This window comes from Pteronotus mesoamericanus, unplaced genomic scaffold (assembly GCF_021234165.1).
Source record: "Pteronotus mesoamericanus isolate MK-2021 breed Mesoamerican mustached bat unplaced genomic scaffold, CSHL_Meso_final contig_25, whole genome shotgun sequence".
Taxonomy (NCBI): Eukaryota; Metazoa; Chordata; class Mammalia; order Chiroptera; family Mormoopidae; genus Pteronotus; species Pteronotus mesoamericanus.
The window spans coordinates 9,554,961-9,581,339 of record NW_026555105.1 but is presented as its reverse complement, the minus strand read 5'-3'; the positions used below and the strand labels follow the sequence as shown (position 1 = coordinate 9,581,339).

At 56.8% G+C, this 26,379-nt stretch overlaps 2 protein-coding genes across 5 annotated transcripts in view; both read right to left on the bottom strand.

Moving 5' to 3' along the window:
* Positions 1 to 4,665: 4,665 nt before the first annotated feature.
* Positions 4,666 to 18,603, bottom strand: SLC35C2 (solute carrier family 35 member C2). Its single transcript, XM_054573654.1, has 10 exons — positions 18,546 to 18,603; positions 13,564 to 13,952; positions 12,787 to 12,937; positions 11,521 to 11,584; positions 10,747 to 10,819; positions 10,026 to 10,194; positions 9,858 to 9,941; positions 7,206 to 7,381; positions 5,929 to 6,058; positions 4,666 to 5,585 (listed from the first exon to the last, which is right to left on the bottom strand). The coding sequence occupies exons 2-10, from the start codon at positions 13,681 to 13,683 to the stop codon at positions 5,452 to 5,454; spliced, it is 1,101 nt and encodes a 366-aa protein (XP_054429629.1). The 5' UTR covers positions 13,684 to 13,952; positions 18,546 to 18,603; the 3' UTR covers positions 4,666 to 5,451.
* A 1,612-nt stretch (positions 18,604 to 20,215) lies between these two features.
* ELMO2 (engulfment and cell motility 2) overlaps positions 20,216 to 26,379 on the bottom strand; it is a 34,699-nt gene continuing 28,535 nt past the window's right edge. For 3 of the 4 annotated variants that reach the window (XM_054573649.1, XM_054573653.1, XM_054573648.1), the window contains 6 exons: positions 25,911 to 26,074; positions 25,641 to 25,753; positions 25,385 to 25,492; positions 24,563 to 24,645; positions 22,886 to 22,963; positions 20,216 to 21,740 (listed from right to left, as the gene is read on the bottom strand). In XM_054573649.1, the coding sequence (XP_054429624.1) occupies positions 21,540 to 21,740; positions 22,886 to 22,963; positions 24,563 to 24,645; positions 25,385 to 25,492; positions 25,641 to 25,753; positions 25,911 to 26,074 (747 nt within the window). In that variant the 3' untranslated portion in view covers positions 20,216 to 21,539. The remainder of the gene's footprint in view (positions 21,741 to 22,885; positions 22,964 to 24,562; positions 24,646 to 25,384; positions 25,493 to 25,640; positions 25,754 to 25,910; positions 26,075 to 26,379) is intronic. The other variant, XM_054573652.1, reaches the window with a different exon arrangement.

Here is a 26,379-nt window from a genome sequence, read left to right as displayed (position 1 = left end):
GTGTTGAGTAATTAACTATTAATAAAAGCATTACTGAGCTAACCACGGGGGCATGTTTAATTCATGGGACAGCCCTACAACAGGACAGAGGCTCCGGCTCAACGGGGGATTCCTCCCAGAGCAAAATGTGGCCAGCGGGATGCTGCCCCTCGGCCCCCTGCGGGGGGCCATTCTTTATGTCCCTCACCAGAGGAGCCCAGTCCCGGAGGGTGTCCTGGCTGCAGGCACCCCAGCCGGAAGGCCACACTGCGGCGATGTGCAGTATGCGGGGCAGCACCGGAAGTGGGAGCCAGGGAGGTGAGTGACCTCGGGCCATCCACCCAGCCTCTCCAAGCCTCTGGACAGTGGGGCAGCTCACAGAACCAGCTTCCCAGGGCCAGGCTGCAGGAGTGAAGCCAAGGATGGGACAGGGTGTGGTGAACAACCTGATGCTCCCCACTTATGTGGCATTATATTTAGGGCCCCCGCTCTCCTCACCCGGAGACACAGGCAGTTGGTGAGTGTTGGGGAGAGAGGGAGAAGAGACCTGCTTGTTCAAGAGCCACCTGGGAGGACACCTCTTTGCAAAGGAGGGGCTTTGCGCTTTGCAAAGGAGGGGCCCCCTCCTCTTACCCGGTGAACTAATCCCTCCAGTACCCAACACGCCATCCTTGTGCCCCTGTGTCTTCACATCCGCCACCCTCCCCCGCCCCCCAACTGCTATGCCTTTACTCCTATGTCAGCTTGGCAACTCACATTCAGTCTTCAAGACTCAATTCAACATGGTCAGCTCCTCCTGAACATCTTTGCTCTCCTCCTTCCCTGGGGAGAATTGGTTGCTCCTTTGTCTGTGCCTCCCATCCATTCTTCTCAAATGGATCTATCCATCCATCCGCCTATCCACACACCATCCATCTACCCATCACCCATCCATCTGTCCATCACACATCCATCCATCATCCATATTGAGGACCTATAGTGTGATTCTCTGATCATGTTGTTTGGAAGTTTTCGCAAGTTTGGCTTTCCCTAGACCAGTGGTTCTTAATCTTTCAGGGACCAGGCACCTTTTCCCTGAACAAATGCCTATGTGCACGTCCTTGTCAGATGTTCTTTTCCGCTCTTTAGGGACCCCTGGTCATCCTGGAAGCCAGGCTGCGACCACTGGACGTGGTGGAGGCTGCGATGAGCGGCTCAGGTGCCCCTTTGGGAATGGAAGACTGATTCTCCAGCAGCCGGGAGTGGGGCGGGAGTCAGCCCCCTGGAGAGTCTCTGGGTTGGAAGAAAACAGCCTCCCCCAAAGTCAGACCTCCGTCCGGGGGTAGGTCCACTTCCAGTGACGGTTCAGTGTGGACGTGCCAAGGCCTTGGGAAGGTCTGAAGGGTGGTCTCACCTCAAGGGGTGGCTCCCCACGAGGTCCTGAGCCTGTGGTCGGGACTCAGCCTCTCCCACTCCCACAACCTGCGTCCTTCTGTGTCCTGTGTGTGCTTTCCCTACCACCCTTGCTAAACATTCTACACTCTAATCTCCATCCCTGAGGCCACTTCCCAGGGAACCTACTGGATTAAAAAGGTCCTGCAGAAGTTCCTCGAGGACAGCGACAGTGTTTTAATGACTTCTGTTATCTCCAGCGGCTCCCACGGGGCAGGGCGTGTGGTAGATGCGCCAGGAAAATTTATCAAATGCATGTTAATGCATTTCCCCCTGGTTCTCTGTTCCCTCGCTGTCGTCCGGGTGGGAGAGTGCTCATCAGATATCCAGGGGAAGGGGAGAGCCCTGCCAGCAGGGGACTGGCAGAACCACGGCTGCGGGTCTGTTTCCGGGAAATGAACTAGTTGCCAATGAAACTGCAGATAACCATGGGAACAGAAGTCAAGGTAACTGGTTACCACATGGCAGGGGCAAAGGGCCAGGTGGATGTCAGGGCTGTGTGGTGAGGGCCAAGGTTCAGGGTGTGGCTGGCGGGGTGAGGCCGGCAGAATGGGCGATGGTGCTGGCGAACAGTTCTTTCTTGCAGGGCCAGCCTTTTAGAGGTGAGGATGGTCCCTGAGACCGGGAAAATTCCCACATTAGTTCCCATGGTTGGCAATTCCTTCACAGAACAAATATCTAGTAAGTGTCTCCCCTGTGCCACCTACTGTAACAAGGAGGGTGGCCCTGAAAATCCCGGGACTGCAATGCTTGTCCTTCTCTCACTGGCTTTGTCACCTGGGCAAGGTGTGACTTATGCTCGTTGCTGTCACTGAATGGCTATTACTGCATGCCCAGCCCTGTGCTACTGCTCTACAGGTATTATTTGGTCTTTACAATAGCTTCATTAGGGGCTAAGTATCAGGATTCCTGCTTTACAGACAATGAAACAGGCTAAGGGGCGTCAGCAACATGCCTGAGACACACCCCTAATCACAGGGCAGAGCTGTGGACCCAAGTCTGGTGGAGTCCCTGAGACATGCCGTCGGCCACTATTGTGCTTAACCTCCATGGGCTCAGTCCACAGCTATGAGATGGGTGCCGTCAGCGCCTGCCGCACTGGGGTTTGGGGATTACGTAGCCTGCGTGAGAGGCCCCGAGAGTGTCCAGTGACCGGTCCATTCTGGTCTTCTTCCCCCTTCCCTGGTCCTCTGCCTCAACACATCCCTGGGCTAGAAGGAAGGATGAGCCCATTCGCCATCTCTCCAAGAACAGAGGTCTCTATCCCAAGTTCAGCACACTGTCTGGCATGAGATCGGCACTCACTGAATGTGGTCAGCCCCAACGGGTGATCGGAGGCCCCGCCCTCAGTTCTCTGCAAATCGGGGCCGGCTCAGGCCCTCATTAGTCTCTAAGGCAGAAAGCTGTGGCAAGTGCCATGAAGACCATTCTCTTGGACCATGTAACTCCACTCTCAAGCCCCTGGGATTTCCCTTTTTTCTCAGCAGAATGGAACAGAAACAGACGGGGGTGAGGCCCTGAGTGCTCGTGGCAGGAAAGGGCACTGGAGCGAGGATGAAGGTAAGGTGAAGGCATTCCTGGCCCTGCCTGCCGCTGCGCCTCTCCCACAGGCGACCCACAGCTTGTTCGCATCCCCACCACGACCTCAGCTGCAGGCATCCTCCTATATTGGGGGCAGGAACCTTCCTTCCATGGTAGGCTCCCGCGAGAGTCGGTGGGCATGTAAGCACTTAAAACTCGAGCCTGTAGGTCAGCCCTCATTCCCTCCTCCCTCCTCTGCAGAAGCCCTGGAGCTGTAGGCTTCGTGGGGACAGACACCACAGCCTTGGAGAGACAAGTCACATCCTCAGCCTCCTGAAACCTGTGCAAGCACCGAGTTACCATGGCAACACTGCAGCCCTGAGATGCAATGGCTGCAGACAACATAGGTGCTTCTAGGGCTCAAAGCTGAGGGTGAACACAGTCTGGCCTGGGAGGCCAGGCAATTGGGTGGGCAGGGAGGGGGAGGAGGGAAGAGAGCCCTCCTCTAGGATTGCTGGTAATTGCTGCTAAGTGAGGGGCTGTCACTGAACCCAACATGCGGGCGGCAGGGCCCCTGCTCTGTACCTTGTAATTACTGCACCAGACAGCAGCTCTTGCTCCCTGTGCGGGAAGATGGGGACAGTGTGGGGGGGAGGTGCAGGCAAGAAGCTCTCATCCACCTGAGCCAGAGGGGCTCTGGCAGGCTCTCCCGCAGGCCCAGTGCCCTGCGACCCGAGCTGCTTCTCATGCAGCGGCAAAGGTGTGGGGGTCCTGGCTCCACCTTTCTGCTGGCTCTCCCCACATCACCTCGCGTGGAGCCCAAACTTCCTTTAATCCTGGCCTCTGAGCTTGCAGACTCCAAGGGGCCCAGGGGTGTAGGGACCGGGTAAGGCACCACCCCGTCGCCAAGTCTGCACTGGGAAGCTGAACTCCTAAGCCTGGAGGCTCTGAGGACTTCCGGCTCGCCGCTGTGTCTTCACCCCCCACCTCAGTTTCCCTTGCTGTGAGGCTGGGAGGACTCAACAGTTCTTAAAGTTTCATATACAGCAGGGGTTGGCAAACTAGAGCCAACAAGTCAAATCCCGTTTCTGTAAATAAGGATTTAGTGGGACACAGCCACGCTGTCGGCTTCTGTCAGTGGCGGCTCTCCCACTGCAAGGTAGGCCCGAGTAGCTGCAACAGGGACCGTATGGCCCCCAAACGGGAAATATGTACTCCCTGGCCCTTTACAAAAAGTTGGCCGGCCCTGTGTCTGTAGCACTCATGTTCTCCTAGGCTTAACAATGAGCTTTCCTGATTAAAACAATGCATACCAAGCACGGTCCAAGTCACCACCTGGGGATGCCCACTGTCCTCTTCCAAGGACCCTCCCCTGGACCTGGTTAGTGGTGGTAGGTTGGGTAGTTCAGAGTCCCCTCGTGGTGCAACGGCGCCACCTGCTGTGAGTGCCTAAGAGCACTTCTGCTTAGGAGGACGTGGTCCCCGGGCCCCTCCAACCCAGGCAACCTGGTCCCTGGCCATTTTGTAAAGACTACAGCCTAGAGGGGCGGTGTGACTTGTCCTGGGTAGGGGACCAGAAGGCCCAGAGGCCTGCACACCCATCCACGCATGTTCTGCGGACACACATGCGGGCATGCAGGCCTGGCCGTGAACCCTAGGTCGGCCACTCACTCAGGGTCCTGGTCCAATGGTGGTCAAGAGGATTTTCAAAACAAACACACAACATTTAAACTGTTTCCAACCTCCAGACAACTCTCAATTATTCTCCCCATCTCACAGGTGAGAAAAGCGTGGTACAGAGCAGTTAAGTAATTGGTTAAGGTCACACAGCCAGTGACACAGTCAGGATTCGAATCCAGGCTGTGAAAGCGTGAAGGTCCCAGCATACGGTGCTCAGTGCACATCGTTGTTTCCCGCATGCAGGTGTGATCGGGCCACCAGAGGGTCCCGGGCTCCATCAGGAGCCCAAGTGATGGGGGGCCTGAGGCGTGGCCAGTTGCCCACAGGAGGCTCTGGGCAGAGAAGCTGCAAAGGCCAGGCCTGGACTGCCCCTCCCTGCCCCCACCCCTCTGAGCAACACCATGCAGCCAGAAGGCTGTAAACCCTTTATTTCCAAACTATAAATAGGTCTGCTCTCTGAGGAACGGCTGTCCAGGTGAGAAGTCCCCAGCCGCTCCATCTCCCCTTCCCAGCTGCTCTGCAGTCCAAATGAGTCTCCGCAAACGCCCCTGGAATCGCGATCCTGGCAGCCTGCGGAGAAAAAGCCCTCCCTTCCTCTGCAGCGACTCCAGCACAGCTTGGGCCCTGCTCCGGCCAGGCCTGAGGCTGGCCTGGTGCTCCACCCTGTCCGACCAGCTCCCTGACCAGCCCCACCACGTGGCCGTGTGCTATGGAGGCCCAGCCCGGGACACTCCTGGCCGCTCCCAGCTGCTGTGAGGGGCCACCGGGTCCCCGAGCCGCCGCAGTTTGGTGCGAAGGTTGGGCGAGGCCTGCTTCCAAGCTGCACCCTGCAGGCCGCTGCTATCCCTGGGCCACAAAGTACTCTTCCTCCTCCGCCTCCTCGTTGCCATCTTCTTCTGGCTGGCTGCTCCGAAGCAGCAGCTCGAGGTCAGGGTTGGAACCCAGCCCCTTGGAGGGTTTGGGGCCGCCATCCCCTGGGGACAGAGAGACAAGTTACAGACCCAGCGCTAGCTTCTTGGTGTGCCACAAAGTGACTGTGCACTTCGTCACCCAGGCCCCCCACCCCACCCCTTAGAAATGACTCTGGTGTCTTCCCAGTGGAGTGGCTGGTGGCAGCAGGGCCACCAGGCACATTTTGTGAATTACAGAGTATCAGGCAACGCAGAGGCGGCTGAACCGCACAGACCAGAGCTACTCCGGAGAAGCAGAGGGCCTCCTGCCTGTTCCCAGCAGGGCTGGGATGTGAAATCAGAGAGGCTGAGAGGTCACGGGGGACAGCGTCACCAGAACTCAGGCTTCCAAAGGGACTCTGGTTACCTCTGGAGGGCAGGGCCTTGAGGGCCACATGCAGGGATATTCCCGAGAGGCAGAGGGCAAAGCCCAGCCAGTTCAGGAGGCTGATCTGATCACCCAGCAGATGAGCTGCCAACAGCAAAGTGCAGACTTCCTGTGGGGAGAGACGCAGGAAGGGGAAGTGATCAGCAGGATGAGTCGGTCCCCTTGCACGGAGGGCCACGGCTCCGAGCACGCCCACAGAGCGCGCCAGACTTGCCCAAGCTCCCGGGCCAGGGCAGGCTGGCCTGCGGAGCCAAGGGCGTCTCCGCAGGGCTTGGCGGGCCAGGCCGGCAGGCAATGCTTTCTTCCTTTGTTACTGAGGCAACAGAAGCGGTGCTTTTCACAGAATTGCAGGATGAAAACAGACAAACCAAATGCCGCAGTGCTCGTGGGGATAATGGACAGCCACCCTTCCTGAGGCCACCTACACACAGGGCGCCCTTGGCCGCTACAGGAGAATGCTGTGTCATCCTGGGCTCCACGGGACCCTCACTGGTCCCGGAGTTCTTCATGTGCAGTGGCTGCAAATGGCACCGTGGCAGGATGCGTTCTGAGAACCAGTGTGCACCTCATCACTTGGCTGGCAACAGAAGACCCGCAGGGAGCCCTGCGTTTCTGCTTTTGCACAGCGCTCATCCACCTGAGCCAGTGGGCAGGGGTGTGGGAGGGGTTCAGCCCTCTCCAGGGTTCTGGGAGGAAGGAGGGAGATGGGTGGTGGAGGAAATGGGGAGAGGAGAGGGGAGAGTGCTGCCAGGCAGCAGTAAAGGCAGGCTCGGCCTGCACAGGGCACTCATGACGTCACTGTCCCTGTACGTGCCTGGGGAGACACCACCAACCAATCAGAATTGTTACTGATGAGTCTGGACAAGGGTTGGGGTCTTCTCAACCCGTGGCTCCAGCCCACTGCGGAACTGGCGACCGCCGCTGGCGTTCCTGGTGAGGTGCAAATGGGCCTCAAGCCTGGTGGAGCCCAACCTGGTTCTGCTCTGTGTCCCAGCCCGGCCACCCCGCTGTGCGGCTTGGGTAGCAGCCGCTCTTCCTGCCTGATGACCATCCCCACTCCCCGGGCTGCAGCATGGATGAGGGGTATAGATGGGGGCACGGCGCTCAGCGCCCAGAGGTACTTCTGTCCCTTCTCTGTAGGCTGGTGGCGGGGGAGGGGGGGCAGCAGGGGGAGGCAGGGACAGGCGCTGCTGGTGAGGATTGCCTTCAGGGGGCTCCTCTCTAAGACACGACTGGGGTCACCTTCAAGTCTGTACCTTAAAAATGCCTGCAATGGAGAGAGTGAGGCTGGAGGTTCTGGAAACCAGGAGGAACTCGGAGAAACCCAAACCAAAGGCAAGAATCCCGCCAAGGAAGAGGCTCCCAAGCACCCACAGGAGCAGCCCCGTGTCCTGGAAACGGAAGATTTTCTCAGATGTGGACAAATGGAGACCTGAAAGCAACGGGGGAGAGAGGGGCGACCAGGTCCTGGGTGAGCCTGCTGGGTGGCCTCAGCCTCCCCGCAGCCCGCTGTGAGGCCTGCCGCTGTCGCGGGGCCTGCTCCCTGAGCACCCAGGGCCCAGGCCGGGAGAAGCCTGCGCAGACGGCCGAGGCCTGGGGAGACCAGGGAAGCAGGGAAGGCTGCCAGTGCGTCCGGGCCAGTGGGAGCCGGAGACCCTCACAGGGCAAGGTGGGGAAGGCTCCGGGATCCCGGGCTAAGTGCAGGGACAGCGCCGCAGAGAGAACCCATGGGGCACCCTGCTCTTTCACAGGGCACTGCCCTCCCACCCGTGGAAGGGGCGGGAGGGTGGGCACTGCACGCGGCCTTTGCAGCCACAGTAGCTAATGGGCCAAAGAGAGGCGGGGCAGCCCTTCGGGCGAGGACTGCAGACATCCTCCCTGGTCCACTGGGGGGGCCCCTCGTTCTCAGTCTCAGGCAGGCCGTCTAAAACTGCGACAAAACCGTCCTTACCGATCTTGGCCATTTTAATCCAGGCCTCACTACTGCACAGCCGTGGGACTTGGCTGAGACACACGCCCTTTCTGGAGCCCATTTCCCCGCTAATAAAACAAAAGGGTTGGGACTAGACCAGGGTTTCTCAAACAGATGGTGTAATTTGATGAACAGTTCTCAAAAACCAAACACTGCATATAAATATACTACAAAAGCCATGGTCCCTCATTCCAGAGCCACCCACACAGGCATCCAGGCACGGAATTTTGCGTAGGCTTCCGGGGCTTGTCGGTCCTCCAACGCCGTCCCCAAGAGGGCGATTCCCGGGGTCCCTCCCAGAAGGAAGGCCCCTGGGAGCACTAGCAGGGTGGGTACAAGCCCAGAACTAGGCTCAAAGGACACACCTGTGGGAGCAGGAGGCTGGCCTGGGGCTTTGAGATTTGTGGAGAGAAGCAGCAAAGAAATGCAGAGTGACAGCCTCCCCCCTGCAGGCACACAGCCTGGCAACGTAGGACGTCTTGTCTGGGGCCGGGCTCAGCAGTACTGCAGAGGCATGGGCGAATTGAAGGAATTCGGGGAAAGCAACATAAGTAATGAAGGCGCTTGGGGGATTAATTTACAGAAAAGATTAAAGGAGCTAAATCCACGCAGCTTTGCTAAGTGACGACTACTAGGGGCTTTCGGATGAGGGTTTGCAGAGACGGAGAATGGTGTAAACATGCAGGGAGCGGGGAGAGCGTGGCGTTTGGTGCAGGGGGCGCAATGGAGGAATGCGGAGAGATTTGAAAAAGGAAGAGAAACGGGGCTGCAGGACAGAAGAGAAGTCTCCTGGGCAACAGGGCTGCAGGACAATTTTCTCAGGAGGTTCGAGATGCTTCACTGCTTGAAACTTAAATGGACCTAGGACAGAATTTTCTGTAATGACCCCGAAGACAGAAGGGACTCCGGGACAAAGAGTAATCCCAAGACATCAGAGGGAGGAGCATGGCGCTGGACCTCCTCCCTCCTCTGGGAGAAGACAGTGGAGGGGGCTGCTCACCTGCGCAGGCTCCGTGCACCGGACCCTGGCACCTTGCCCCGCCGCCCCCCGAAACCCACACTCCCCCAGCACACACGCCACTGCTCTGAACCTACTGTTCCCCCTTCCTGGGACGCGCCACCCCCATCAGCCTGTCCAAGTCCAGGTCATTCCCCCCAAATACACTGTCCGGGATGTCTTTTTGACTTGGCTTTCCACCCTGCCATCCCGAGACAACTCGGGACCCTGGCTTCTCTGAAGAGGCAGAACACAGCATGGCGGTTACGAGGAGGGACCCTGGAGGCAGCTCCAGGATCCACATTCAGGCTCGTGTATGAGCTGCGGGACTGGGACCAAGGCAAGGTTACCATTACGTCTCTCTGCCTCAGTTTCTTCACCAGCAAGAGGGGATATTAATAGTCCTGCCCCACAGGGATTTGGGGACTATTAAAAGCATTAACGTACAGAAAATGGTAAGAACAGCCCTGGCATACCTTTTGGGCTGGACACATTCACTGTCATCATTGTCCGCTGGATTTTGAACACTTTCTATGTTAACATTCATTGCGTTGGGCCCTGGCTGGTGTGGCTCAGTGGCCTGAGTGCCAGCCTGCAAACTGAACGGTTGCAGGTCACCTGGGCTGTGGGCTAGGTGTCCAGGTCGAGGTGTGCAAGAGGCAACAGGTCAACATACCTCTCGCACATTGACGTCTCTCTCTCTCTTTCTCCCTACCTTCCCCTCTCTCTCAAAATAAGTAAAATCTTAAAAACAAAACATTTGTCATACTGGACCCCAGCCACTTGGCTGAAGTGTCTGCCCAGACCAGGCACTGCTGGGGGGTGGGGTGGGGGGGCCCATCCTTGATCTCTGCATCCTCTCAGCTATCACAGTGCTGGGCTGGGAGCAGGGACAGTGACCTGCCATACCCAGGGACCTCTGGCGCTGGCCCGACCTACCTTCAAATATGGCAAAGAGAGGGAAGAGCCCGAGAAACATGAGCGGCTGCAGGTGGAACATGGTGTCAATGGGGTTCTGGAGCCCTACGGAACGGGGGCACGGGTGAGCCGCCAGGCCCGGCTGGCCTGCCTCTGCCCGGCCCGCCTGGTGCCCAGGCCCCCTCTCACCAAGTTCCGCCTTCTGCAGGAGTATCTGGGTGAGGGTCCAGCGAATGCCGCCGATGAATGAGGCCCCCAGCACCAAGGCAAAGCCCTCCATGTTGAACTGCGTGGACTTGTAGGTGAACATGAAGAGGCCCCCGGCGATGAGGATGACCACCAGGACCAGCGCCGCACGCTGTCAGGACGAAGAGCAGGCAGGTGGCGGCTGACCTGGGGGTCTCGAGGCCATCACACCTGGGTGTGGGGCCCGCAGCCGCCTTCACTGCCTCGCCCCTGCCGCGGCCCACTCCTTCCCGCGGGCGTGTACAGGGCTGAGGTTCAGCTGGCATGTCCCCAACACCCCTGCCTGCCCTCAAATGCTGACATGCTTTGCTACGGCTGTCCTAGACCCCCACGGGGCCTCACTCCTCCCCCGCACCAGGACACAGAGGGCTCCATCTCACACAGCAGGGAGCCTCTGACCCAGCTTGACCGGACCTGGACCCTCTTCCTTGAATCCTCCTGCCTCTGGCCAGCACCCCCTGCCATGCTTTCTAGCCATTTTCAGCAGTGCCCAGGCCCACGTCCTTCCTCAGCAATGGGGGTTCCTGCCGCCTGGCCAGGCTTGTCTCACCTTTCGCGTAGTGACAAGCCATAAGCCACAAGCCACTAGCTACTGCTCAGATCCCCCCTTTGATTCTTAGCATCTGCGGGGGCAGGAGGGATAGAAGGGGGGCTGGGATCTCACCAGCTCCTCCAGCTTGAAGATCAGAGAGAAGATCAAGATGAAGAGGACGGCTGAGGATTTGGTCATTGTGTACCTGGAAGCGAAATCACCACAATGCATGGATGGGGCCCAGGACGCAGACCCATTGAGAGCGGAGCTCACGGCACCATTGGTGGGTTGAAGCGGGGAGGGGGGACGGAGCTCCCTGACTCCCCTGAGGGCGACTGGCTCTGCTCCGGGGAGCAGTGCAATCTGGGTACAAAGACCGACAGACGGTGGCCTGAGTCATCTGGGCTGATACATGACCTTTAATTGAAAGAAACCTCTAGGAAGCCTCTCATTATCACCAGGGAGAAAAGGCTGCAGGTCTGACAAGGAGCTCACGAGGCCTATTATTACCTATCCCTCAGTGGAGACCGGGAGGAGGAAGAAAGGACGAGAGGAGAAGAGTCAAGGCAGCGACTGTGCTCCTGAAGCACAAAGTCGCAGACGAGAAGCCACCGTCGTGCCTCCCCGCGTGCGGCTCTGCACACCGCACACCATCACACCCCCTTCCCGCGCCACGCCTGCCCCGGTTCTGTCTGAGCCCCGGCCCCCCCAGACCAGGCAGGCGCCACGTCCTCTGTGTGCCCAGCTTAAGGGCGGGGCCGCGGAGCTGGGGTGTCAGGGAGCTGCTGCGAGAGGAGGGCTGGCCCCAGAGCGCGGGGGCTGGCTGGTCGGCCAAGCGTGCACACAGCCAGCCGGACAGAGAGGACCGGGGCCTGCGGGGAAGCGGCGGGTGTGGCAGGTACTCACAGTGAGACGGTGATGTAGAGGAAGCTCCAGTTGGACAAGCCCACGTCAAGTGCCGTTGCCAGTGCTGTGGAGACAAGGGGCGCCCATGGGGCACGTGGGGGAGAAGGGCAGGCGCAACGAGGGCACCAGTTATTAGAACATTTCCGCGAGGCACCTGAGTGCCCCCTGCTTTGCCCCACTCACGCTGGCTTTCTGGGGGGGCCCTTGGGCCTTCCTTTCTACCCAGCAACTACAAGGCTAACTCCTGGCCCTGGCCGCTGGGGTCCAGTGGGTTGGAGCTGGAGCGCAGTTATCTGGTAAACCCAAAGGTCAGGTCAAGGGCTCAGGGCACATACCTAGGCTGTTCTTTTGGTCTCCAGTAGGGGCTCATATGAGATGTTTCTTTCTTGCATTGATGTATTGATGTTCCCTTCCCTCCCTCTCCCTCCCTTCCTCTCTCTCTCTAAAATCAGTGAGCATTTCCTCAGGTGAAGATTCAAAAAAAAAAAAAGAAAGAAAGAAAGAAAGAAAGAAAGAAAGAAAGAAAGTAAAATGTGAAAAACTTAACTCCTGGCCAAAACCCAGGGGAACGGGTCTGCTCCAGCATTCAGGCTGGGCCCTCCCTGGCTGGCTGGGGCCTGCGTTCCCACTGCTCACCGCTCACTGTCCTGGATGCCCCCCGACAACAACTGTTAACCTGACCCTGAGCGCTCTGCAGAGTGGTCGCCGAGCAGGATCTGGCCCTCCAGGACCAGACCCCTCCAACCCTCTCATTTTTCCACTACCTCTCCCTAAGGCTGCTTCTCAGCATCCTGAGACACTGTTTCCTTTCAGACCGACATACACACCAACCCTCTCCCGGGCACACGGTGCCCTCCTCTCCCAGGACCGGCTGGTCCCGCTCACCCTCGAGGTCTCAGCCAACTCCTCCCTGCTCTGGGGAACCTGCCCCGCCCAGCCTTCCCCTCGGCTCAGATCCACGACTAGACTACACGCCCTAGCTCCAGGCCTGAGAACACAGCTCAGTGTGCGTGTACAAGGGCAAGGGAACTGGGAGGCTGCTGCTACACTGGGGCTTTTCCCGGGAGAGGAGGGGGAAGTGGGAGGGTGGGGAGCGTGTAAGAGGCAGAAGTGAGAGTGGGCAGGGCAGGAAGAGCAGAGTGAGGAAATATGGGGCAGGGCAGGGAATCCGGGGCCTAAGCCTCAAGCCTCTGGAAGGTGTCCTTTCCTTCTGGGTCTATGGCTTCCCAAGCAACTCTCCCTGGCCGGGTCCCCCCACAGGCACACCTGTCGGAGCCACTCTCTTGAGGTAGTCGGTCCAGCTCAGCACCACGCGGGCCCTGTGGCTGGAGCACTGAACCAGTGCCCGGGACAGGGCGGAGAACAGGAAGATCACAGCCAGGTGCAGCATCGTCATGAAGAGGGGGAAGTGGAAGCTCTGCAGGAGCCCAAGCACAGCGGGCAGCCCAGCTTAGCCAGCTGGCCCTCGCCTACCACCCCCCCCCCGCCCCCCTCCTGTCTTGGCCTGCTGGCCCTGGGGCCAATTTGGTGTTTCCTGGGGGCTTTTGCCTACATTACAATGGCTTGGCAAGCGAGGCTGAGCCTGTTTTGGAGGTCGCCCCAGAAGGGAGGTAGAAGAATAGGGCTCTACGTTAGCTCAGTGCTGTCGCCGCCCTTCACCCACCTGTTAGCTCCCCGCTCCTGCCCCTCTCAGGCCCGCACACAGGCAGCAGCCAGGGTGGGCCGGGATGGCGGTGCCAATTATCAGAGTATTGAATGACTTTTCTACCTGTTGGTCAGCAGCTGCTGCCTGATTCCCCCAAGTCTCCCCAGCTCATCCCTGTGCACCACCCCCAGCCCAATTTGCCCTCGATACAAACATTTTGGGGGACCCTTGGGTGGCAGGGCTGGGGGTTGGACCCTGTCCCACCACCAGTGCGACTGGCCTCCGGTCTGACTGGCTGAAGCCCACACCTTCCTGTTGTTAAATATTAGGGAAACTGTGGCCCAGGCTCCTCCTCCCAGCCCCACTCCCCCCGTTCCACAGGCCTTCCTCCAAGATACCTTGGTCAGCCATTTGTTGTAGAAAGTGATGCCGATGGAGAAGCAGTAGTAGAGAAGGACCAGCCCCAGAGTCAACACCGCCTTCCACACAAAGGCCACGTCGAGGGCCCACCTCCCCATCCGTGGAAGTGGCAACTCCCTAGCCGGGTGGGTGGGGGCCGGCACCTCTCCCGAACACAGGCTGCAGGAAGAGCCGCTCGGTCGGGGCCACGACTTCACCAAGAAGGACTTTCAACAAGAATGTCACCTGATTAGAGTTCTCTTCACCTCCATCATTCAGGGCGGTCAGCAGGGCCTCAGGCAGAGTCCTCACCCAAGGGGCTGGTGGCCCAGGCCACGCCTCGCCATGGTTAACTGTTCGCAGGGCTCGGGGGCCCCCAGGTCGGAGGCTGGAAGGATGAAGAGGCAGCTCTGAGCGGACAGGACGGCAGGGAGGAGCCCGCCCCCAGCACCGGGGCTCGGTGCAGGGCTCCCTGTCACATCCGCTCTCCCGTCACCTCACGCTGCTCTCCATGGATTGCTACCAAAGTGACCTTTTTAAAACGTAAATCTGATCATGTCAGACCACTGCTTAAAGCCCTTCCGTGGCTCCCAGTGCTCTCAAGATAAAGATCAAAACCCTTCCCGTGGCTACAAAGGCCTGACCAGGCGGCCTCTCGGGAGGGGACGAGGGCGCACACTTGTGCTCTAGTCCAAGCAGCCAGGCTCCTCTGCTGCCTCAAGGGACCTAATGCTCAGTCCTCCTCCCTGACTTTCTCAGCTGCTTTACTCCTCTTCAGCTCAGATGTTTGTTGCTTCATCAGGAAACCCCCTGCCCCCGCCCCCGCCCCCCGCAACGGGGTGGGTGCTTCCTCAGCTCCCCTGTGACCCTGTCATCGAACTTGTGCAGGGCATGCTGTGAGTGATGTCGGTGTCCCCTGGGAGACCCACCATGTCCCGTCTAGCCTTACCCCCCCGCCCCCAGCACACTCTAAGTTCTCCGTACAGTGTGCCTCACTGCGAGAGCGGCCTGTGGTTTTCAGGGGACTGATCTGGTCTCTCAGGTGTTATAAATGGGCCAGGAAACCCACACCTGCTTTGCCCGGCCCCTAACTGCCACTCCCACAGATAAGGAGCCTGCCTTAGGTTATTGCCAAACTAAACCACTCCCTGGCCCCCTATCAGCCCAGCCAACCCCAGGGAATGCCCAGAGCATGCCAGGCCCCAGGAGACCCCGTGGACCCCAGTCCAGCACTTTCCCACCTACTGCTTCATCTGTACCCCTCCTGCCCCTGGCTTCCTCCTTTCAGACGGTCCCGCCCTGCTGGAATGCCGCCTCCTTGATGCCTTCCTAGAGCCATCTGATCAGACATACCCTCACTCTCCTCTCCCCAGTCCTTTCCAAAGGGACTATTTACACTTGGACTATACATTGGAACCTGGGTTATCATTTCCCCTCCCCCAAGGCAAACTGGGAGCTCACGCAAAGCTCATGTCTCAGAGGACAGCCCAGGGCTCTGGCTGTCTTCAAGGGAACTTTGGTAACCCCATGGAGGTGTTCTGGGGGGACACCTCTAGCTTTTAGAGAGTGGGGACTATGAGGGGGACAGTCCACATAACTCAGAATTGTTCTGCATCCTGCTTGACTGCGAGAGTCCTGTAGGTGAAAGAGTTTATAATTCCCTGAGCCTAGAACCAGCTCTGTTTCACAGGTAACACAGCACAGTGTTTTCCATAGTTCTCCCAGGCACTAACATTTCCAAGAACACATTTACCAGGTGCACTGAGGGGGAGACCGAACTGTTTTCAATAAAAGGGTGCCAGGAGCTCCCTGTTTGGAGAAACCCCCGTTCCAGGGGGTCCAGCGGCCTCCTGCTCAGCTGGGACTGAGAAGTTCTGCAGTATTGCAGCTGCTTCATTGTAGCTTCTAGCATCCTGTGCCCAGGAACTTACATATTGAAACATTTTATTAACGATTACTTTTATTTCTCTTACATTACGGTCAGGGCACAGCCAACTTTGATAAAATTATGTGTAGGGAGTGTTTTGAACCCCAAGTTTCATCTTAAGATAGTAAGAGAGGGATGGGAAACGCTGTTAATAAAACATTTGTCATTAAAAAGGGCGCTGCCTCCACGATGTTAAGAACCACTGTGCTCCTTTGCCCGGGTGGGCCCACCCCCTGAAGTGCCTCCTGTAAGCTGACCTCCCCGTCCATGCAGGCGGGGCAGCTGCCCGCCTGTCTCCTCGCTTGGGTGTCTAGCATTAGGCATCTCTCACGCAGCCTGTCCCGGACGGACTCCTGTTTTCCGGGACTCGCCTACCCTCTGTCCAAACCCGCTCCACTTCCCACCTCGGCCAGGGGGACCTCCATTCACCCATTTGCTTAGGCCAGTAACGTGGTTCTCATCCTTGATTCCTCTGTTACCCTCAGCCCACATCCAATCAACAAATACCGTCAGCTCTGCCTCCCCAAAGCATCCCAAATACCACCCCATCTCCTGTCCTGCACCACTACCATCCGAGCCACCATGCCTTCTCTCCCCAAATGACACCTCAGGCTTCTATGTGGTTCCCTCTGCTTCTCTCTGCTCCTCCAGTCAGTGTCCTCAAGAGCAGCGTCTAACAGGCCTCAAGGCCCACATTGTCCTCCAGACCCAGCCTCCTCCACCTTGGGTGACTGCGGCTGGAGCCAGGGACTGCTTTGTGGGGACAAGGCCTGTCCTGTGCACTGTGGGACATTCAGCAGCATCTCTGGTCTCTACCCTGCTAGTGCCTGGGGCACCCCTGCCCCTCATCCCAGTGACAAGCAAGAATGTCTCCAGGCGTTGCCAAATGTCACCTGGAGGCAAAACAGCTCCCTGTTGAGGACTGCTAACACTACCAGGGTGACCACGGGGCATGCTGGCACTAAGAGACCTTCCTTCAAGCACTCTCTCCTGTGGTTCCCACCCACGGCTTCCCAGCCAGGGCGGTCTGTACCCTTCTGTGAACCAGCGTTTCATACCTTCTGCTCTTGCTGCTGCTATTCCTGCCCCAACACAGCAATGCCCTCTGCCTTCCCCTCACTGTTCAAAGCCTGCCCTTCCTTCGAAGAGCCAGGCCGGGCCCCCTACCTCGAGGAAGTCCCCACGTCTGACCCAGCCCCCAGGGACCATCGTCTCAAGGTTAGCGCTTCTTCTCTTACTGTTTGGAAGGTCACCCAACCCCAATACAAAATCAGACCTCTGCTGATAGAGCTCTTGGAAACCATCTCACCACTTACTCAGAGTGCTTTTATTAAGCAGGTCTATCCTGTATATCTAGCGCTGGAGATACAGACCCTAGCTGATAAGGTCTCCACCCTTATTTCATGATAAGGGAAACTAGGCTTAAAGGAGCAAGTGCTCTTTTTCAAATCTCACTTGCCCAAGAATGGAATTCAGCGCTCTGCCTCATTTTCCTCAGGAGGCAGCACAGCTTGGAGCAGCAGCCATCCACTGGTGCGTCCCCACGGCACCGGCTCCCCTAAGTCACCCCAAGTGTAACACGGGCCAGGCAGCTTAGTGCTCAGAAGGGTGGGCCCGGGGCAGGAAAAGCCTGGGATCAAGTCATGGCTTCCCTCCTTCTTCAGGACTCTTAAGTTCTCTGACTGTGGACCTCAGTCTCCTCAACTGCAAAGGAGGATAAAGTCAGGAGCCTCCCGGGAGGGCAGTCAGTGGCATCAGGTAAAGCCTGTGCTGCTGGCTCACAGTAGAGGGTCGCTCCCCTCCTGGTCCCCTTCCAGTGGAACTTCCCCAGCCCATCCCCACTGAGTCACCAGGCCCTCCTTCTGGTTGCTCCTTCTGGGGCCAAGTCGCTGGTCTCATCAGCATCTTAAAACAACGATCCCTTCCTCTTCCTGGGAAAACCTCTTGGATGCCTCTCTTCTGCTTTTCTGGACCCCTTCTCGGTCAACCCAGCTGGCGCCTGTGGGTTGGACCCTGGCCTCTCTTATCTGCCTTAATTCTCAGCCTGCGTAATCTCCTCCCAGGTGACTGACATGCCAATGATTGCTAAATTCCTTACATAAGCCCAAACCTTTCCTACGAGCTCCAGGCTAGTATATCTAACTTGAACCTGAAACTTTACGGTGCCCCAAGCTGATTCCTTGACTCATGCCCCCAACATCATTAGTAAATGCCAGCACAATACATCTGGGTACTTCAGCCTACACCCCCTAATCAATGACGCTTCCCCTCTTCCCTCAAATCCTGTCCTGCCAGGTCCATCCCAATGTCCTCCTCCTCACCCATCGACGCTCTTCGCCTCTTCTCCACCACCACAGTCTTAGCCACAATTACCTTTCACGTACTGACTTGAACAGTTTCCTAACCAGTATCCCTGCACCGCCCTCCCCCGCCCCCGCCCATGGCTTAAGCACAGAAAGCAGACCATCAGCCATTTCAGGCGAACTCCAGTTCCTCAGAAGGCCCACCGGAACCCACCACCACCTGGCCCCCGCAGGCGTCTGTGACCTCTGCTTCCACTGCTCCCACCACTCCCCCGGCCCCCGGCCCCCAGCTCCCAGCACCCAGCGCGCGGGGCCTGGTGGCTGGTCAAACCCAACAAGCCGGGGCCCTTCGCACCTACTGTTCCCTCTCTGGAACACTGTTCCACACACCCTTGCGTGGCTGAACTCTCCTCGTGGGCCCCCTCCTCATCTTCGTAGCACCTCCCATCACCTGACGTTTCTTTGTTTACCCTCGAGGTTACCGCCGGCCCCCCATTCCCGTGCCACCGCGGGATGCAGCCTCTCCGCGGGCAGAGCCGTGCAGACGTGATTCCCGTCTGCATCCAGGCCCGGCTGGTCGCGGAGGCTCAGGGAATGCCCGGGGCAGCGCGCGCGGAAGCCGGCCGAGGGCGGGCTCGTGGAGACCCGGGCCCCCTCCACGGCGGGGCGGGAGCCCAGGCGCGCCCCATGCCGCGGCGCGCGGAGCCCGGCCGGGCCGCGGCTCCCCGGGTCCAGCCGCAATCCCACTCACCTCGGCCGCGGGTGCTCCTGCCGAGATCCTCCCGCCGAGATCCTCCCGCCGGAAGTGCGAGGCCCAGCGCTGCGTGGTCGGGAAGAGCATTTCCGCCAAAAGCCGCTGGGGGCGGGGCCGGCTGCTCGCCGGGGCGGGGCAGGGGGGCGGAGGTGCGTTCTCACCCTACAGTCCGCGGAGACCGCGCGTCGCGTACCCGCCCCGGGGAGCGTCCATCGAGCTCGTCACCCGCACTCCCTCGTGCTGCCGGTGTCCGTTTCTCCTGCGCTCGATCGGGCCTCGTTCCGAAGCCCGGTGCCTGCTGCCGAGCCCTGCGCACCACGGGGACCCAGAAAACAGTCACCTATTTACTTCTCTTGAACAAATTGTTTTACCTTATTCCAACCCAGTGCTGGGCAACCGTGGAAAGGACCGCAGAGAGAAATCTGTCATGGGCTTTTTCTTCTGGTTGCTCAAGCCAGCTGGGGAGTGCTAAGTCAGAGCATTACGTTTCAGGATTTGAAAGATCCATGGGAGGTAGTAACTAGTAAGTAAACATTTGTGAACAATTTTCTATGTGCCTGAAACTTTTTAAGAATGATCTCAATAGGTCGGGTAAGGGGAGAGCGTCTGTCTCTGAGTAAATAGGAGGGGAGAAGGAGAACAAAAACTATGGTTGGGAAAGTGGCCAAGGGGCAGGATGCAGGGGTCCCCAAAATGCCAGCTAGGGCATCTTACTCATCTTGCAGGATGGATTAAAAGGCAGACAGCCTGCAGACAGGGAGACCCATTAGGGCGTGAGGGCAGGCCAGGGGTGCGGACAGAGGCCCCCTTTGGGGCTTTTCGTCCCCCTCCCACCTCAAGCCCCTCCTGGGCTCTCTAAGACTGGCTACAAACATGGACCCTTGCAAGTGACTTAACTGGGCTCCCAGCCCCTCTGAACAGAAGGCTCAAGGCCAGAGTGTAAAAGCTGTTTATTATGCAAACTGCTGTTGCCCTCACCACCAGCAGCTGGCATTTCACAAGCATTAGTTCATTATGTGCTTACCAGTCACTTACAGTTGCACCCATTGCTGCCCAAGGTCTCAGCTTTATTCAGTCCTCAAGGCCTGTACCGCGTGCACTTTCTATGCCTTTTGAAAGAGCTTGTCCTTGCCCCCTTCTCTCTCTGAGGCAAGAGAAAGTATCTATTTTCATCATGGCCCTCATTCAAGCCTCCCAGCTACCAAGGCTGAGGTTTGAAGCAACAGCCTAGCACACCAGCTGGAAGGCTGGGCACTAAGCTCGGCAACACAAAGGGTGAAGAGCGTGTCTTCTTTGTAAGGTACAAGGACTCGAGCTGTTCCCTGGCTGTGTCCCTGGCAGGAAGAAGCAGGAGGGCGTGTTCACAGGGGTGTGCAGTATGCCTTTCCCTGATGTACCCAGCAGGCCTGAGCAGAAAGCTCTTGGTCCTGGTATGACAGCTGTGAGCAGGTGCACATGTGTGTGTGTGTGTGCAGGGTGGAGGCAGGGTGGCTGAGGGGGAGAAAGCGGCCCTTGGAAGGAGGCTGAGGACTCCAGCTGGAGCTCTCCAAAGTCTCCCAGGCACAATGAAATGAAGGCTTGTCAAGGTGAAAGTTCCGTTTGGCAGAAAGCCAGTAACAGAGAAAGAGCCTGTTAGTAGGAACCACAATTTGTACATGAAAGAGTATTTATTGAAAACACGGTTACTAACAGGAAGCTCCTGGCTGCTCTCAGGTTACAGTCTTGGCTCACAACTGGAAGTGTTACTTTTTGTTTTGTTTTGTTTTTGTTTTTGCCTCCAATTTTATTTCCCCTCACACAGTCCATCCTAGGATAGGTAGAGCTTATATATAAATATATATACATGTCTGTATAAGTATGGCCTATAGTAAAGAAAATATATAGTACACTCTTCATTGGGTAGTACCTACCATGCCAGGCTACCACTACTGAATGCCATGTTCACATATGTCCAAGCAGAGGCTGTGCGTGTGGTTTACGAGTGCAGCAGCACCAAGGATGCCCCGTTGGCACAGCTGTGGCCTCAGCCAGCGCCCTGAAATCACGGCCCGAGGGAGGAACCACAGCGCTGGGTGGGGAGGAAGGGAAGGCAAGTTTCCTGAGGTCTGGAAGGCCAAAGGAAAGCCAACTGGAGGGGGATGCTCTTCCGGTTCAGTGGGTGATCTCTCCCAGAGGAAGGGAAAGGTGTAAGTGTGGGGGCAGGACAGTGGGATCTAGCGACCTCGCCAGTCTAGGCCCAGCCTCACCCAGGCTCTCTGGGCAGAGTTCCTTGAGGCCAAGAGGGAGGGACTCAGCCTCCCTGACTCTGGCTTGCCAGGATGAGAGACTGAGGGCTTGTAGGTAGAAATTTCCATCTGCTCAGACAACTGCGTGGGCGAGAGATCTGGTGGCTCCGGAGACCAGAGCCTCAGAGCCGACCTAGGCGGCGGCGGCGGCGGCGGCAGCGGCAGGTGGGCCCTGTGTGAGGCCGGAGTAAGCCCTCACAAAGACGACACAGGCAAGGGCAAGGCCTCGGCTCAGATCTAAGACACAGGCACGGGTCGGCCAAAGGCAGTCTCTCCAAGGCTCTCAGCACGCCCAGCTCGTCGGTCCTCTGCAGCAGCCTTCCTGGGCCAGCCCCTGCCCACACGGGGAGCCGGCTGACCGCCAGGGAGCAGGCTCCGGAAGAAAAGGTAAGTGGCTTTTGTTAAATCCAGCTCAAGGAGCAGTTTCTCGGCCCGGAAGGCAAGGGCATCTGCTGCTCGCTCCTCGTGGCCTGAACCCAGGCTCCACAGTGACGGGGAGGCCAGAGCACCTGCCCTTATGACTCACAGGAGATGGGGACCAAGAGGAAGCTCTGGGTGGTCTGAGGTGGGTTGGAGCAATGGTTGGCATTTCCTGGCCACCATGGTCACTACAGATTCTGTACAAGCAAAAGACAAGGCACCAGACTGTGAGTGTTTCCTCTGGGCCCCAATCCCTTCCTGGGTGCCGTCACCTGCGGCGTCAGGCTCAGCTGTAGTGATAGACGAAGTCGTAGCTGCTGGGCTCCTTGGGCACCGGCGGGGGAGCTTCAGGGATCTGGATGTTCTCCAGGTCCAGGAGCCGCAGCTTCATCTCCATGCTCAGCAGGGTGTCCAGGTCACTCTTAGTCAGCTCGCTGGACATGTCCTTCCCCAGAAGGGCACTGAGGCCGTCGATCCAGATGCAGTACTGGGGAGAGCAAGTTGCAAAACATCACACGGTGGCCCCCAGTCAGCAGGAGGACCTGCCAAGGTCCCTTTTCTAGGATTCGCGCCTGGGTCTCTTGGCACTACTCAGTAGAAGCAATTCTGATCTGGGATAATAGCAAAGAGAAGTTGGGAGCTGACCATTCACCTTCTCAAAAGGCCTCTTGGTTTTTATGACAGATTGACATTTAAATTCCCAAAGATATTATAAAGTATGATTTTTTAAAATGCAATTAAAGAATACAGCAAAAGAAGACCTGAGCACCCGGGCAGCAAGTTCCTGAAACTGCCCCTGAAATTAGTAATAGGGGAAGGGAGAATACATACTAGGTGGCAAAGGTGGGACACAAAAGGAACCACTGTGGGACCTCAAACAAAGTAAACTGAAAAAAACACCCAGTCAATAAATGTTAAAGTTAAGCGCTAGAGAAACGAAACGTGAAGGTCTCATGGTAACAGGGAATAACAGGGACTTCTCAGCCCACCCCTCCCTAACTGCTCTGGTTCCATCTTTCTCCGTGCCTTTCCTTGCCTGTCCCCCCACCTGCTAGTGCTTCGCGCCCCCCTCCCCCCCAATAAAACTTCGGCCCTGCCGAAGTGTCTCTTCCTCCAGAAGCCCCGCCCCTTGTTTCCTCTGATGGCTCTCAGAGCTCCCCAGACACGTAAGGTCCCGACCGCAACGACTCATGTCACACCTAGTATCTTCAGTGCTGCGGTGAAACTGTGGGCCCGTGTCAGCAGGACCAGTGCCATTTGGTTTCAAAGCCCAGGCCAGATCTCCTACATATGGCCAGGAGCCCTGAGGAGGGGGCATCTGTCAGGTTCACTTGGGCAAGTGCCACACAGAAACAGAGGAGAGGAAAATTCTCCTACTGCCAGGCAAAGAAGTTACTCCCAGCTGGCCCGTCTTTCTAATGATACCCTACAGTTGCTGCTGAAGAGTAGCCTAAAGGGCCTGGCCCTAGGGAAAAGGACCTCCCGCTGGCAGATTCTCAGTGTCACACAGCCTTTGTGACAGGCTACAGCCTCCTGCCTGCAGGGGACCGGATGCTCCTGTTCTGCCCACTCCTCCCCTGCAGCGGGGCAATCAGAGGGCTGGGCTGTGCAAGGCAGGGCCACACCGCTCACCTCGTACTTATTGGGCGCGATGAAGTTTAAGGTCTCGTCGGGGTCATACAGGATGGAGAAAGCCAACTCCAGCACCTCCTGAAGGAGAAAGATTTCAGTTGGTTGGAGCAATGGGCCGGCCTGGGCTTTGCACACCAGGATCTTGGCCAAAGTCCGAGTACCTTGGCACCGTCACCAAGTGTGCTGATTCAGATGCGACGCCATCACGGCCCCAGGGCACATGCACAAGAGTGGCCGGAGAGGAGGCCCAGCGGTGGCTGAGCGACCTCACCTCACTCTCCCCACCCAAGTCACGCCTAAGATGTGGTGATACTTTGAAGACTGGAGAGAAGTCATTACTCAGTAAGTACTCAGAGGCTTCTGAATGTCAGAGTAATACTGACAGTGTATTTCCTTAGATATCTGTCTTGGTAACTAAACGGAAAGGTCTTAACGGTTTAAAACCACAACAATGAAGACAAATTGTGGCCAAAGATGGGTAAATTTGAGCACTGACAACAGGGCTGAAACTGATATAATCTGCTTACTAAATCCTGAGCCCAGAGTAATACTAAAAAACAAAACACAGACACAGAACTGGTCACTGTTGGATGATATCAGGGAACTCTTTGTTTTAAAAGTAGGCACCTAATGGTAAAGAATCAAGCATTTAATCTCCTCTCTTACACAAACTGTAACACCGGGACACTAACAGCAGATGACGGCAAGTTTCTCTTTCGAGAAGTAATTCAGCTAATAAATGAAAAGGACAGACTGCTTTAGAATATCACTAGTTAGCGAGCCTGAATTTACTCACAGATGAGGCACTGAGCAGCCAGTGTACTGACATCACAAAAAGAGACGGCCACACTTACGTGTCTCTTGATAGAACGTAATACCATCTAGGAAGGAGTCTTATCAAAAAAAAAAAAAAAAAAAAAAAAAAAGTCAAACCTGAAGTAGATCAAGCCTCTAGATCTCTCTACCAATTACAGATCTGGGACAGAGGAACGAGTTAAACTGCACCGTGGGGAGACAATCAGCAAGTTTCAGACTCTGGGAAACTACCAAACAAGCAACCTGGTTTCTCCAACTAATAAACTGCAAAGAGGAAAAAAAGACGAAAAAGATGGATGGGGAACTTATGAACTAAGAAACTTCAAAGACTAAACACAAAATGTAGCCCTTATTTAGATTTTGACTTTGCAAACAAAATGGGAATGAGTGTATGTGTATTTGTGTGTATATACATATAAACATTTACAGAATTTATAGAGAAATTATGTTATTTATACGATAACTAGAAATTCAAACATCCATGGAATATTTGACATTAAATAACTTTTTAGTTCTTTTTAGGGGTGATAATAGTATTGTGACTATGTTAAAGGAGTCCTTATAATCTAGAGATACATGCCAAATATTTACAGATGAAATGATGTAATACCGGAGGTTTTCAAAGTGATAAGGGAGAGAGAGGTACGTGCAGACTTTGCTGTGGCTGCTGAGGCTGGGTGACGAGTATAGGGGAGTTCCATCCACTGTTGTGTACGTGCAACACTGTTCTTAACAAAACACTCCGGCATAAGTTAGAGACAAAACGAGGGCACGAGCCCGTGCACCTAAACCCCGACCCACTGACTGCATCTGGGGGTCGCTGTGGCAGCGACTCAGACTCAGGCCTGCCTCTCCACTCACCTTGTTCTGTTTCAGAGCACTTTTCTCCTTCATGTGGGGACAATCTTTCCCAGTGACAATGGCCTTAATGTCTGCAACAGGAACTGTTAAATGAAGGGAATTAGTCTCTGGAAACTTCATGCTACAAGCTGGTTCTTGCTTCGGGTCTAGAAGGGAAGCCCCCACTCCGACACTCAAAGGGCTGTTATCAGCTCAGGGAGTGTGGCCTTCTATTGTTCCCTCCTCCGTGGTCACTCCCCACGGACCATGGCCTGCTGGGCTGTGTCAAATCTGATAGGAGGTCAGTTCAGGGCATTTGGATTGTCTCCCCAAGGCATGGAGCCGCCAACACCCACCTCACTTACACATCACAATAATGATGATGGCAATGCCACCAAAGCCAACAGCAGTGGCAACAGCTAACAGTTTTCCTTGTTACCTGCTTGCTACACACACTACTCATTCATTCCTGTTGTGAGGGACATGTGGCTATTATTTTGACAGAAGAAACCAAGGCAGAAGGGAGAACTTGCAACTGATTAGAATTAGAATTGGGAGCCAAGCCAGCACGTGAATCCAGGCAGCGTGCTCTTAACCACCACCTTTCAACTTCGTTTTGTATCACCCGTTACAATCTGCAACACCCACTCCCCTCTGGATCTCACTGAAGCCTCCAGATAGCCCTGTGAGGTAGGCCGAAGGGAGCGACCTCCGACAGTGAGCCAACGCATCCAGAGAGAGAACTGGCCCCAGACCAGATCATCAGTGGGAAACACCCAGGACCAGAACTCTCCTGACATCAAGGCCAGCTACCAGGACACAGCAACAGAGAAATGAACCTACTTTTCTCCTGCAGGGATTCAAATGTCACCTCCCCTTGAGGGTTGTCATCCAGATCGCCATAGTGCAGGACCTTGTGGTTCAGTGCCAAGCGGCAGTACCAGAAACGTTCTGGAACACAAGGGAAGCAAAGCAGGTGAGCGAGGACAGCGCCGGGGAAGGCCTGAGCACACGAGGGCAGCGGGCACTGTGCTCCCTGCCTGCTCCCTGCGGGGTCCACCCAGGCAGGCTCCTTCCCCAGGGCCCCGGCCCCCCTTACCTTGCCTCCGGCGGTTCCCAATCTTCCGGAAGCTGCTGCCCTCACAGAGCCGGTTCAGGCGCTGCTGCTTGATCAGCTCCAGGATCTCGGGCTGGATCTTCTCCCTCAGCTCCCTGGGGTGGGAGGAGGAAGGGAGGGAGGGAGACATCCAGCAGGGTGAGGAGAAGGTCCCAGCGAAGCTTTGGAAGGAAGGCCGAGCTGGGGCTGCCCCCTGCCCGCCCCTCTGGCCCCACCCCCCGCCCCCCGCCGCACTCCAGGGACGGCGCTCACACAATGGGCGGGGACTGGAAGTCGTCCTGACTCATCCTCTCTGACTGGCGCAGTCGCAGAATCTCCGAGTAGCTCAGGCTGCGCAGTTTGCTCTTGAACTGATCCAGGGAGTTGGGTTTGGAGGGCAGAGCACGAGTGATCTGCTCTCGGACAACCTGCATGACCTACGGCGACAGGAAGAAGGCGGCCCCTTCGCTCCAAGTTTTCTACAACAAGATGAGCAGGATCGAAATACTCCAGTCCTAGGTTACCAGCTACCGAGGGCCTCGTGTGCTCCGCAGAGACGGGGCGCTCAGAAAGCGCCGGGGAAGGGCTCCCGAGCACACGTCAGACTCATCTGCTCCGGCTCCTCCCCGACATTTCCAGGTTGCAAAAGGGCAGCCGACAGCACCTGCCCATGGTCAGTGCTCAGCAACCACAGCTCTTAGTATTGTGCTCGCCCTCCTGTCCACTAAGGAAGACAGGAGGG

Bases quoted from the DNA above. Each gene is read 5' to 3' on its own strand.
- SLC35C2 (XM_054573654.1), bottom strand. From the start codon at position 13,683: ATGGGGAGGTGGGCCCTCGACGTGGCCTTTGTGTGGAAGGCGGTGTTG. The intron at 6,059-7,205 runs GTACAGACTTGA...CTCTCCCCACAG, and splicing joins CCATTGCAGGCATTTTTAAG to GAAGTCTGCACTTTGCTGTT. The intron at 5,586-5,928 runs GTAACCAGAGTC...CTCTGTCCCCAG, and splicing joins CAAGGCCCTGCCCTCCAGAG to GGGATGGCGGCCCCAAACCC.